We start from the raw sequence: 15,177 nt of genomic DNA on the forward strand, positions 1-15,177 counted from the left end.
TATAGACTTTGAAACATTTGCTAACTTTTCATTAAATTCATATAAACAAAACCTTGAGAAAATGTCAATGGCTCTAACAATAATAACTACCGGTAGGTGCATATGTACGAAGTCTTGAGAAACACTCAGCAGCTTTACAATATAACAAATAACTATAGGAAAGAGCCTTGAGAAACACCCACTTGCTCTATATTCAAACCTGCACTTCTTCTTCTTCTTCTTCTTCTTCTTCTTCTTCTTATTATTATTATTATATTTCCTATTTCTATTAAATTGTATCAAACATTATCTGAAAGGTTATGCAAGAAACACTTGACTTGACCTCATAGAATCATTAACATACTGTCTGAATGCTATTGAACTGATAAGCAGATATTTAAGCTGAAGTTGCTGATTAAAAACTTAACAATAAATATTCAGATTCAGATATTAAATTAAACGAAACAGAAATTATTAAGTTTAAACAGAGTGTAGAAGAGAAACGAGAAAAAGGTTTTCAAAACTTAGCTATAAGAGCTATCCAAAATTTACTTTAAACATTATTTACTCTGCATTTACTTATGTAGATATCGTGCAATAACTAGGAATTCGGATGTGCTGAAAATAATACACAAAAGAGTTACCTTTCTTGGCACACTTCCTTATATGTATTCGTAGTAATAAAAAACAAAAAAAATAGTAAATGATTTTCCCACGCACTGTCTAAACGTAAGGAGGTCTTCATGTGACCCTCGCAAATCCTGAACAGGTTCTTCTACAAAGTAAAGTCATAATGTTTTAGTCAAACTTTACATCCTCGGATGTCTTTTCTCTAATAAATTCAAATTCTCACAAAAGAAATGGACCCATTTTCAAGTTTCGTTGGCCTACATTTCAGTTGGCTGGAATGGGATGAAAGCCGGGAATGCCGAAATCGGATTAAATTGAAATATTATTCTTTAACAAAACGAATAATAATATATTATGCCTACTGGAACTGTAAGCAACGGTCCGTTTCGTTCAAGAAATTTAATCTCAACATGTACCTACTTGAACTTACTTCGGCATACTTCGACTAATGTTGCATTGCAACAAATTCAAATCACAGGTGCTCGACGCCACCTTGATGTTGAGAAGAAAAAAAAATAATCTGAATGAAAAAAAAATCATACAGAATGTCAAAATTACCTTAGATTACCCCATGACCCGTTCTGACATAGGACCCTCTCTCTAGTAATATATTATATATTATATTATGATAGAAAGGATCCTACGTCAGAACGGGTCATGGGGGTATTCTAAGGTAGTTTTGTCACTCTCTATAATTATTTTCCGTCAGATTTTTTTTTCTTTCTTCTCAACATCAAGCTCGCGTCGAGCAGCTGTGGGTCAAAATTTGCAATACAAATAAATGTTTAACTTTAAGAAAAGTGATGTCGTAAGCGACCCATAACCGTTATGCCAGATAACGACGGGAGTGTTCCAAATGTGACAAATTTGGAAACGAGGCCTGGAAAAGTTGTACATGTATTCCCAGCATAATAACACTGTGATATTAAAGAGTTCAAAGGATAATTTATGATCAGTTTATATGAGAATATTAAATATACCTGAGAATAATACTAAACATCATCTGGTATTGAATAACAGTATGTATTAATGAATAAATTAATATTGACTGTCAATGTTGACAACACCCACCCACCTAGTTACGATATTACATGTATTAGTACTCACGCTGTTTTACTATCGAAAGCTTTACGATTATAATAATGAACTTAATTTGATACTGTTTTATGCAAAATTAGAGGCTAGATTTAATTCCCATTACAATATGTTAGCAAACAAAAAGACACAAACTCGTCATCACAAACCGCTAGAATTTAATTTTAAAGACCTATATGAAATAAAGAGGAAAAAGAAAACCTCAGCTATTTTCTTTGGTTTATTACATTTTTAATAAACAATTACTTACGTAAAAAATGATACGCAGTTGTACCAAAGATAATTTTAGTAAATGTATACAATGCATATATGGATAAGCCAATGAAAAGTCAGAGTTGAAGAGAGAGAGAAAACAAAAAAGCAAAATTAGCAGAATAGAGCATTTCGTAAATGCAAACCCCGAGCTCATTTTGGTTTGTCTCATGCATATGCAGAATCTACGTCACCTTGGGTCAAATCCACTGTAGTTCAGTTAGACTTAGATGATCAATTTTAGTTGCATATGAAAAATGCCTCTTAATGAAAAGTAAGTGTATTTCAAGTTATAGGGTTATGAACTACATAGTACTAGGTTGTGACCCAAGGTTTAAACCTCTTTAGCCTGGTTCCTGAGCCAGGGGTCTCAACTCAGCCCTCTTCTTACACGTACTTACATTTAGGTCAGATATCACACATGGCATCAACTTTCAGATGGGTTAGTCTCGAGGTTAATTTATTTATCTTTTTCTAGAGAGCTTTCACCCTTTTTACAAGGCCCAAAACCCGAGGGCTCCATCAGCTTCAGACCACCCTCAAATAAATTTCAAGATTCAAATTTTTAGGAGGAGTTGCACGACATTGGTCAAGAACAGATGCAGGATAACATAATTCCTGATTTCTAAATTTAATCTGTATTAACATATCAGAGCTGAGGAAACTAAATCTATCAGAAATATCGAACAGAACAAAAGTGAAGATATATGTATGTATGTATGTCTATCTTGTGTGTTTCTCTCTTGGCACGTATATTCATTTTAGGCAGTTATATATAGATTGGGTTCTAGCTTTAATATTAATTAATCAGTTTATGAGTTTGAAGTAAATTTTTAGATGGATGGTTAATTCAGGCAAGTGACTACTGTGATATAACTCACATGATAATGCATTTTAAAATGTTGGGATAGTCAGGGATGGTGCTGGCTTTAAAAAAGATGTTGCCAAAAAATCGCCAACCTCAATATTTTGTTGCCAATTTTTAAAAAATATTGCTATTTTCATAATTCATTACTGTACTTTCCGTTTATCTCAACATCCTCAGGACCATGGTAATATTGTCAACATAAGTGGGTGTTTAGATAAGTGGTGGGGGGCTGAAATTAAATTAAAATTTCGCATACAAGTGAAAGTTTTAAGAGATAACTTGTTGTCAGTGACTAGGATCGACACAGAGAAAAAGAAATGGAAATTTTGATTAAATAAAAACAACTAGTCTGAAATACACTTGTATATTGACAACTTACATTTGTGTAGTACACTCAACAACATGTTAAATAATATACATGCTTTAGAAAATTCAGTGGTAAATGAAATCTCATTAGAAAAGACAACTAAAGCACATATACAAAAAACAGTAGTCCTCGTTTGATCAATATCCCATTGTAAAAAACATGGTTCTCAAAATAATTAACAATATTTATTATCATATTAGCCAGGGTCATAGAGAGCGATCATGGGCCCTGGGGTAAGAAACACCTGGGCCTCTCCTAGTTCTTGTTCAAGCAACATTTTTCTTTTATAAAGTTAAACAGCATTGTTCGGGATTGGCCCCCATAAGGGCCCTGGCCCTGGGGATTTATCCCCAGTTGCCCCCTCTTGTTAGCCCTGCTAGTAGCAGGTGGCTGTATAGTTGTTTATATGCTACGTGTACTTAAATTGGCCTAGATTTGGTCAGCCAGAGACAACTATTATGAAGCCAACGCTACCAAGGGGATCAGGCTATTTATAGGGGTATGAAAACATGAACAAATTAAAAAGTTGTAACATTCTTGCAGATATCTATTGTTTGAAAATATTGGAACTTTGATTGTGGTTTTAAACTGTCATTGGTAGAGGTCGTAAGCAGGAACTTTTTTGTTGCAAATAGGAATCTTTGTGGCACAATAAAGATACTTTCCAATCACCACGAAAAATGAAACAATGTTTTTATTTAAGTTTGTTGCCGACTTTCTGTGATCAAAGGTCTTCAGCTTGCTTTGATGGTGGTTCATGTGTTATTGATGGTGCCACTAAAGGCACTCTTTAAATGCCTGTTTGTTATTGCATCAGCAAAATAAAAAAATTGTAGAACATTGACGGAGACAGACTATTTTTTTAATTTGCTTAGTATATTTTTAGAATGATCAATGCTTCAATGCTAATTAGTTTTCTTTGAAGTATCAGCAAAACTATTTTGTCTGGTACATTTTTCTGGTAGATTGTAGTCAATCCTGTTCCTGATTTCATAGGTGGTCGATTGTAGCTAGTCTGGTAGCATGACTATCTGAGTTATATTACAACACAGAGCACTAAGGCAAGACATCAGCATAAGTGTATTATGATATAACAATGCCGTGTTAGGCTGGCTTATCAATATTAGCAAAAGATTTGTTTATGTAACGGTGCAATTTTATATCTAAGTTTGTGGCTTCCTGTCATGGTGCTTTTGAATTTCCCAATTCGAAACCCAAGGCTTTATATACAGTATTTAACAGTCAGAAATGTCGCCAAAAAGATCACCAGATGGTATATTTTGTCACCAATAAGGAGGAAAAAATCACAATTTATGACATTGGCAAAACCCAGTGCAATCTCTGGATAGGTAGTGAAGCCTGTCATGTGTGGGGGGAATTGCATCTTTATACATAGTGAGAAAGAAATATATTAGGGATTCATTCCTAATCCATGATTCATATTTACTGTTGTTTTTTTATGAGTCTGCAAATGTATTTGATGCTGTGCTTGAAATTTATTAGAGATAAACTGTTTCTTTATTCTATTAGAGTTACAGTGTGTTCATACGCTTAAAGCAACATCTTCAAATTATTGTGAATTTAATTAAAGACATTCTGGACAATTAAATTGTGATATAACTTTACTGTTGGTACTTCATCAAGTTAAAGATTGATGACACTTCTTTTGGACTTGTGTTAGAATTTAAACATATTCAAAAATATGGACATTCGGTACATGCAACTTGTTCAGAATACTCAATGATTTTGGAATTGTGATAGAACTTGTATGTTTCTTTTTGATTTAGTTCACAACACTATAAGTTCAGTTTGTAAACTCTAATCATAGATTTTGAAAGACTGATTTGAAACAAAAATGTCTAATTGTTTACCAAATACCTTTTTTATACATATATCCACCTGACCTAAGCACAAGAAATTGCTCTAACTCTTGAACTCAACATCTTGTTTACTAAATAAAACATGACAACATCAGGTAGACAAAAATCAATCCCGCAGTATAAATTATATATATATTCAGGGTTTTCAATAGACACATACCCTCAGATTCTTACACGTGGAATATAAATATGATTCATTTTTGACACATGTAAGTTACGACTTGTGTGTCATTTTGACGCAGATAGATTTGGTCTGGAGCATCACTTAAGTACCCATGATTTGCCTCTATCTTAGTTTCTTACTAAGAGTGCATTGTCCATAATAAATTTACTGTACGAAGCACTGATTAACATCTGCTTGAGAACAGTTTACACCTTGGTGGCCAGTAATATAACAAAAATGAAAGATGAACTGGGTGGAACTAACAGTTAGGTACAACTGAATTTGGCTGAATTGTTTTGAGATTATGTTTGAAGTTTATGGTAAAGGAAGAGGAAACAATTACGACACAAATGGACTGCCTCTTGATCATATCTCAGAATTGCTATGTGTGGACATCAAATTATAATCAACTGGTCAGAAATGGAACATATGGTGGCTCATGAACCCAGTTGTCAAGGAATGGACCAACTTGAATAATTTAATTGGCAATTAATTTGCTTCATTTGGCAGAATATTTAAACCTTCAAAATTGTTTATGACTTCACTTGATTCATTTCTGAAAAAATATCAGCGTTTGTTTGATTGTGCTATAAATTATAATCAGTTAGAAAAACCGGAATGTATGGCTTCTCATGAAGCCAGTTTTGAGCATGGGATTATGTTTTATTGGCAGTTAATTTGCTTCAGTTTGCAAAATGACTAAAACCTTGACCATTTTAATTATTGGATCATTTAGAAAATTATTGAACAGACATAACACTCAGTGCATACATCTGAACTTTGAACAATGTTTCTTACAAAATACTTAAAAAATATCTCATTATTTAGCATGAGACAAGAAATCTTGAACATCATTTGTTACTACCAATAACAAGTAATCACAGCTATGGGATCATGACTGTTCAAAAGAATTGACTCTTGAGATTTTGGAGTCAAGAGTCAACTGACTCTTCAGTTTTGAAATCTGTTGAGAACCATATATATATATATACATATGTGTGTATATATATATATGTATATATATATATATATATATATATATATATATATATATATATATTGGTGCTTATAGGTGTGTTTGCATGCCAGTGCACAATGATGCACATGCAAGTGTTAGAGGTTTATACTAATGAGGGGAACTGCTGCAATTGATTGTAAACATGGATTAAGGATGAACACACTCTTCATGCAGGCTCACACTAAATAAACTTACACACCAGCATATAGCAAATCACACACTCACTCACTTACACATTGAACAGACACACTCGGATAGACATACTGATTATATGTAAGATGGTTACAAGTAATATATGTTTGCATGCTTAAGAAAACTGTTTCAAAGAATGGTCGAGGCTGCTTGTTTTAAAGACATGGTGTCATTTATATTTCAGTGAGTAATGGAAATGAAAGATGAAGACAGTTATCAAAGGAAAGGAATCCCTACCAGCTCACCTAGAAATGTACACCTTGTGAAACTTTTCCAGGCTGTTGGAACTGTAATGTACACATTTCAATATGTAACTTCTTTATTTCTGTAATAATTATACCTTACTGAACTTAAAAATATAAGCCATGATTAATGAATGATGGAAGAAATACACTTGCTTCTGCAACATTATGCTTCAGAGGTCTCGCTAGGATTTTAAAACTAGGAGTCCAGGACTCCCGTTTTGGTAAAAATAGTCCCACCAGCAAAAGTTGCAGTCCCCTACAGGGGTCAAGCTAGACTTGAATTTTAGGAAGAAGTGACTTCTCCTTTTGGACAGAACAAGGAGAAGTGAGAGCTCAACAGTGAGAAGTGGACACGAAGCAAGAAACAATATATATGCACACACACACACACACACTTATATGTTCTATTATTTGAATTAAGCCTTCTATTTCCCAGTATTCATATTTGCATTTAACTTTGGATTTAAGCAATACTTTATTTTCAAGTAGACAATTTTCAGAGTTATTTTTGGCCATGTGACTCAAAAACAGAATAACAGAAACTACACTGTAACAAATTTTAACTGATTAACCATATTATATTACTGTAATTTCAAGTTAGGAAAACTGCTTAATCAACTACCCTTAATAAATATTTTAAAATTCTTTTATTTATTTATACTTTCTAAAAGTTCACAATAATGTCACTTCAGAGATTTCTAAACGTGTTTAAAACATCCCCTGTACCATGTACATGAGGGCAAGTGCACACGTGTCTTCAGATCATATTGTTCGTCCTAATTTCTTCGTTGCAGATAATACGTTACCATAACTATTCATACATAACACACTAAAAGGCATAAAATTACAGACATGTCTCATTTATAGTCGGTATGTGAACAAAACCCTTCTTTCCTTCAGAATTAACACAGACTTGAGTGCATCTATGTTTAGAAGGAGAGGTTTTTATAATGTAATTATTTTAATATAGCAACAGTCCATTGACAGGATTGCAAATTTATGGTTTATTTATTTGTCTATGTACTCATAGTAATTTTAGGCAATGGTTAGACAGTATCTGCTTTGCTGCTTTTCTCTATATTTTCACAAATACGTTTCAAGTCAGAAAACAACTTAAACCTTACAACACATCTCACGAATTCCAAAACACAGCATTGTCCCATACATTTCTGACCTATATAATTTCCATTTTAAAGTTAAGTCTTTAATAAAATAATACCTAGGCTTTGCTTTCAATGGATTGTATGTTTTTCTGGATATATTTGGCCGATGATTTACGAAAACAGACAATCTTAAATTGAATCTAATAAACTGTTACATCCAAGACTTAGCGATGTCTGCCATTATTTCCCATTAGGCTGTTGGGTCACTTACAGTTTCAAACTAATTTTATGAGGAAATAGTGTACAAGACGCTGTTAATATATATATATATATATATATATATATATATATATCCAGATCACTGATTCTGATCTTAAAATACAAACTGCTATTTACTCACTATTGTTAAAGTTTTGAAACACAAGTTTACATGTTTTGATCATCAAAGGAAACATGCGGAAATAGGGCAATGATAGTTGCTTCATTACTCAGGAAAGAGTTAATGGTCAGTCAGCTATCAAAGCACATGCTGGTGAATGGGCAAGAGTTTGTCAATGTACTTGATATCAAAACTGGGCCTAGCTACTGATGTCATGATAAATCCGTTTTGCTACAACACTAGAACTAACTGGGCTAAGGCGAGGGGTCATCTCAGAATGTATGGTCAGTCAATATAACCTCTTAAAAAATCACAGGGCAAAGTCATTTTCGCTTTTCCTAACAGATGAAGGAGAAGTTTACATTTTTCAGGCGACATAGTCACCCACTGCCTGGTAGCATGACCCCTGGCCCTCCCCCAAAACTATGAAAATTAGAAAAACTATTGGTTGCCATTGAGTTTAATTTCTATTTCTTTATAACACAGACACAGCTCTTGTTTGTCCGTCAGAGTGAGACTGAATTTTGTCAATCCATGTAAGGACTTATTCCAAACACTAAGCTAGGCATCACACATTTTCTTACACTTAGCTATTGTCCCATCCGAGCTATCAAGTCTAGCAGCTTTAGCACTGTTCTGAATCTTGTTAAAATCTTTGTAAGTTTGCTGTTTAATCCCAAAGTACTTATTCAAATTTGCAAATGGCAATTTGTCTAGGTCTCAACATGTCTTGATTCTGAGGTCATGTGCACTGCTTATTCCGCTACATTCGGAAATGAACACAATAATGAAAGCTAAAGTTTATTTTGATGTACTGTTATAAATGACCACATGTACATTTCTGGGTCTTTCTACCTCTGAATTAAATCACTGTAAATATCAGTACATTTTCCCACCCGACCGCCAGTCAGAGCCTTTGAACTTGCCTCCCAGCTATTGCATTATGTTCTTTTGATGTACTCTTATAATGGCAACATGTACATCAAGGGGTCTTTCAGCCACTGAAATCTGACATTGCAAATATCAGCACAGTTAATTGATCAACACATTTTCCCACAGCGCAGGTGGCTGAAGCAGGACTGGCATGTGTTTGAATTTTGCTGCACACCTATTACATGCATACGGAGGACTCCCGCCTCAGTGATTTTCAGCATCCTAGATAAAAAATTGGTGTCTAAATATACATGATTAAGCGTTTCCGAGACGTCTGATGCTTACTATCACATAAACTCAAGGCCAAAATCAGACAGTAGACTTAAGAAGGCTTTTGACACTCTGTCGTCAGGAAGCTTGGAAGCTTTATGTATTTTTTTTAAATGATCAAAATAGCAATGGATGGTAAACATGTTTTGTTTATTCACGTAGGTGTATCCTGCTGCAAACTATGTGCAACATATGTTCAGTGGTCCATATATTGAACAATTGTGAATCAGCATATCTGAACATGTGCTTTGTCAGTTATGCTCAACAGCATATATTTAAAACATATATGTCAAGAGTATGAGTCATATGCTATATCTATACATGCATTTTTCATATAAACTTATGAAAGTGGAACATATATATATATATATATGGCATACATAGTATCATGTATGTTCAATGCCTAAAGTAATGCAAACCTAAGTTTGACAAGTGAAATGTACTGTGCTTCTTTCTAAATGCATGAATGTATAGATTCCCAGTTAAATAAAACATAGCCAAATAGTCAAACCTTTTAATAAAATGCTAGCGATGCCTCTTCTTTTAGTATAAAACAAAATTCAGATAAGCAGTAAATGCAGTGTCACTGTCAGACAAAAACAACAATGTTGTAAACATCCCAGTATTGTTAGATTTATAACGAGTACATAGCATTAAAAATATAATACTATTTTTCTTTCTCGTAGGATGAAGATAACAAGAAAACAGTTTCAAGTCGATGTGATACTCGGTAATTTAAGATAAGCTGCATCTGATATTCTCAATTTTATTTGAGTGTCGTTAGTGTATTTGAAAACTTCCATTTGATCTCTATGAACATTTGTATTTTTCTTAGCTCCATCCCAAATCCATCATCAAGACATGGTTGATCAGCAAATTATCGGAAAAGATAAATTGCTATTTGCCCAATGTGCCATTCATTTGTAAAAGCAAAATTAAGAAAATGTATAAAAAAGAAAACAAATATTATTCCATCATATATTTAGATAATGTAACTCGTCAATAGCAATCTGTGAATAAATACAAAATATGTGTCATGCCAAAGTTTTGGCACACACTCCTAGCCATTAAATTTCATGTGCATAATACAATTTGTGCACATATTTAATATTTGTTTAATTTGTAAGAAAAGAGTAAATTTTAATAATATTCTGGACCAGTTTAACCCTTTATTTCATAGAGTGTATGGCTTTTTAGCCCTCCGATACACATGTAGCTAAGTTGCCCTGTGCAGTGCGCTATAAATAGAACACCTGTTACCTATTCAACTCCATACACATAGGCCTGCCTGTTAACTATTAAGCAGTGTAGTGTATGTTACGTTTAACAGCAATTTTAACCATTTTACATTTTTGGTACACATCTATTATGCATCGAAAAATGTAAGAGTAAAGTCTGATCATTATAGCTGTGTAATTATTTTTCACGTAAGAATTTTTTATGTGCTTTAAAATCTTGAGAGAACATGTTCACCATCAAGTCAGTGAAGCCATGTGACCAACCGTAGCTGCCATTTCTCATACTTGAAATTTACAAGTTCTTTGTTTGAGTCTACATCACTAAGTCATCTGAATTTGATAGTTTATAAAAACTATTTGCTACCTACATCAATATCAGAGCCTTTACCTAAGTTGTTGAACCCTTCATAGTTGTGATTCTAATCGTGAAAAGTACTGAACAAAATCCGTGACCTCCATGTTGGAGAGTGGAGAATACGACCCAGTTACTTTAAATAGCAGATTTTGACCAGAGCATAAATAGCGACCACGTGATCTGACGTAATGGTCATGTACAGCAATGAATGAGGTATCCAGTAGGGGTTTTTTCCCGGAAGGTGGCACTATGAAAACCCGCTAAAAATGGCCATTGTTTACAGCAGGCACAGGCATCAAAAGGCGCTTCCATGTGAATGGACTAAAGGCGTCCAAAGACGTTAAGCAGGTAAAGGGTTAATCAGTATCAGACTTCTCAACCAGAACATTTTTGAACTATTTTGTTACTTTATATACTATTATGTGTGACAAAGTCAGTGCGCTTGAGTATTAGTAATTTAATAAATCAATGGCAGCTATAATAAATGATTAGTACATTTCCCAAAATAGTGGCTGAAGAGGTAAGCAGAATATCTTTTAATTTTAATATATATTGCATCCTTATACAGAATGTGACTTTGCAGATGTGCTTATAATATACTATATATATATAGATATATATATATATATATTTGATCACATTTATTGTTCCTACCTCATAGAATTCATGAGTAGTTAGTCTTCAGGGAATTAATGCATTTTTTGGGGGGAGACAGTAATGAAGATTGCAAAGTCCAGGATAGACCACTGAGATCATCGACAATTCTGATATTCTGTGACTATAAATGATGCCATATATATTAATGCTATCATTATCATTTGATAATCATATCAAGTCAAATGTTTGGAAGAAGTGCAGTTGTATGGACTGAGAAAGATCCAGAAGAGAATGATTGAGAGACATTAATGTACTGCAGTTAACAGGACTTAAACAACATGGCACTAGGCAAGCACAAGACAGTAGAGACTGTGTACATGGTATAGTTGAACAATTTTCCCTTTTTCTAATCTCTGCTAGGAATATGAATGGAGCATGCGGCCTTATTATTTGCTAACCAATCTTCATGTTCATCACACATTGTTTAAGTTATGTGTTTACCTTAGTTTCTCATGGACACCTGGATGTTGGGTCATACAGAGGTTCCTGTTAGTGCTTCCAGGTTAGTACAGCATTATTGTACAATAGTAGGGACGTATATTTCATGCTTCATTTCTATGTTTTATGCTTAAATCAGTTTGTGCTGGCATTTCTGAGCCACTGAAAGAACATTAAAAAAAAAAAAACTAGCAAAATGCTTACATTGAATCATATTTGCATGCTTGAAAAAGCTCTGGTCCCTACACAAATGTGTTCTTGCTATTAAAATTTTTTGAATCTGAATATACATTTTTCTTTCTTGAAAGCACTATTTTCGAATTCAGAAACGAAATCATAGCAGCTTTTTTACTCTATTGTTACCATGAACATGGAACCTCTTCTGTATTTCTGTGAAATGATTGTTATGACTGTTGTACAAAGCACATAGAGCCTTGCATTCTATCAGAGAATTTGTAAAATGACAAAGCCACATTGTCATAATTTCATACCATAATGGCCCACAAGTAGATTCTTTCTTGACAGTGAGGCTATAAACTTCAAACCTTTTGGCAGTGTGGATGAGGCAAAGAAATTGTCCTGTTGTGAGATTCTTAAAATAATCCAAAGTTCTGGACAACACAGGTGGATCAAGTGTGAGCAAACTTTCCAAAGACTGAAATGGACAGGTTGGAATCGGATGACTCAAGTCTTCAAACCAAATACCACCTTCTAGAAACACTAGTTGTACATACACATTTGAAAGCCAATTTAACTCAAAAATTAATTCAGCTGTATGGAATTCATAAACATAAAGTTTTATCAAACATGTTTAAAGTATCCTTTAAGTTTTGTTGATAAACGAATGTATGACTGTATGAAATTTGTGTCCATATTCATATGTTTCTTTAACATTATTTTAGCCATTTAAGGAAAAATTAGGGACTGGCTTTGGAGAAATGCCAAGTCCTTATAATTATTATAATTGTAAATGCTCTAAATACAAGGACATTTTCAATTTCTTTATATCATACTAACTGAAAATTCATTGATAAACCAGTAATGCTTACTAACACATACTGTCGCCATGAATTTAGATAAAAGCAGAGTTGTTGGGGTTAGTCCTACATGTAAGACATAGCACATGTTGGCTTTGTTTTAGTGCTATGTCTTACAATCCAAATAAAGGCCTTGTATAGCATGTTCTGATGTCATTGACATCAGAACAAGTAGTCAAAGTTTCAGGAATATCTCACACATTTGGCAGCATATATTGACACTCTTCCACTAATTTGTGCAATTAATATACTTACTGTGCTGTCTTTATCCTGGCAGAATGAAAATATGACACTAGCAAATGGACACATTTTCATGTTCCATTGACATACATTTGAATTTGTTGCAATGTGACAGTAGTCAAGGTATGCCAAAGTATGTTTAAGTAGGTTCATGTAGTAGATATGTTTCTTGAATGAAACAAAATGTTGCTCTACAGTTCCATTAGGCATAATATATTTTCATTCGTTTCGTTCAAGAATAATATTTCAATTTAACCTGATATTGGCATTTCCAGCTTTCATCACTTTCCAGTCAAATAAAACATAGGCCAACGTAACTTGAAAACAGGTCCATTTCTTTTGTGAGAATTTGAATTTATTAGAGAAAAGACATCAGAGTAAGTAAAGTCTGACTAAAATATTATGACTTTACTTTGTGGAAAAGCACCATTATTTTATTATTTTATTAGCCAGTTGTAACAAGATAACTGGGTGGAATTTTGGATTCACAACAGAACACTTTTGATGATGATATAAATGCAATGTTTAATAATGGATGGCTTGAATGAGCAATAATTATGAATATGTGCATGTATATATAGTCAAAATTTTGGATTTAATTAACATAAGAACGCACAAACTTAATGATGAAAAATACAAATAATTTAGCAAATACAAAAACAAGGGGTGAATGGTTCACAACGATTTGACAATGAAACGATGGATATAGTTTACTCAGGTAGTAAACAATATAGAATTTTACTCATGTAGTAAAATGAATTCACTCAGGTAGTGAAATTATGGTAAAAAGAAAGGGACAGATATACAACTTACCTTTACAGTCCCAAAAGATACAGTGGGTTTTACGAACCCCAGAATTAGCCCATGGCTAAAGAATTATATGTAAGGAGATACACTCCGTCATCAGTACACTTTATTTCAGCTCCACAGGTGCTACACTTCAGCTTCACAGCTGCTACGGTTAATTCCTATGGTTAGCTTTACTTTGAATGTTCTGGTCACTCTAGACACCCTAGATACTCTGGACACTCCAGACAGTTCTACACAGCTCAGCATACTCCGGACATTAGACACACTGGACACTCCAGACATTAGACCGTTCGGACATTAGACACCCCGGACATTAGACACTCCAGACACCCCGGACATTAGACACTTGAAAATATATACAATACCATGTACTATACATAACACGGGAGGGGCCCCGAGTGGCCGAGTGGTCTAGAGTGCTCACTGTTCCGGATCACTGCCATCTCACCTCTGTCTGCGTGGGTTTGAGTCCAAGGCTCGGCTAGCGTGGGTATGTGGGAAAGCCTGCCAGTAGCTTCTCATGGGTCGGTGGTTCTTCCCTGGGTTTTCCAGGGTTTTTCCTCCACCAGTTATACTGGCCGCCATGTATAGCCTATCTTGTGCTGAAAAATGGCGTTAAACCCTAGATCAACAACAACAACAATACATAACACGGGCATATAAGGTAAAATGTAATGACGTTATACACGGTAAGTTATATAGATTCCATTATCAGCACAATAAGTACAAAATGACAGGTTCAAAAATAAACCTAACCCTGCTCGATAAGAATCCTACTATATTAAACAGTTCTTAGAAATGTAACTTTATATTACTAATATAAATCCCTTGCTAAGTTGCAAACAAGAATAGAAATATGTGCATTATACTACATAAACGAAAGCTACATAGCAAACATACAAAAATAAACGTGGTAATACGGTTGTTATAACTTATAGACTAAAAATTAATAAACGTACATACCTCAACAGCTGAAGATGTGCAGGTCCTTGAAGCAGACTGCTGGCTGACAAGACCATCCGTATTGT

The 15,177-nt window shown here is 34.0% G+C and overlaps 1 protein-coding gene across 5 annotated transcripts in view; it reads left to right on the forward strand.

The window, feature by feature from the left end:
- LOC149800351 (uncharacterized) overlaps positions 1-15,177 on the forward strand; it is a 43,474-nt gene that overhangs the window by 4,120 nt on the left and 24,177 nt on the right. For 2 of the 5 annotated variants that reach the window (XM_089959967.1, XM_089959970.1), the window contains exons 1-3: positions 1,469-1,628; positions 6,629-6,733; positions 10,061-10,104. In XM_089959967.1, the coding sequence (XP_089816093.1) occupies positions 6,635-6,733; positions 10,061-10,104 (143 nt within the window). In that variant the 5' untranslated portion in view covers positions 1,469-1,628; positions 6,629-6,634. Of the gene's footprint in view, positions 1-1,468; positions 1,629-6,628; positions 6,734-10,060; positions 10,105-12,070; positions 12,127-15,177 lie in introns of those variants that run through there. The other 3 variants (XM_089959968.1, XM_089959969.1, XM_089959971.1) reach the window with 2 other exon arrangements.

This window comes from Sinohyriopsis cumingii, chromosome 5 (genome assembly GCF_028554795.1).
Source record: "Sinohyriopsis cumingii isolate HCF-2022 chromosome 5, ASM2855479v2, whole genome shotgun sequence".
In the NCBI taxonomy this organism is placed as follows: Eukaryota; Metazoa; Mollusca; class Bivalvia; order Unionida; family Unionidae; genus Sinohyriopsis; species Sinohyriopsis cumingii.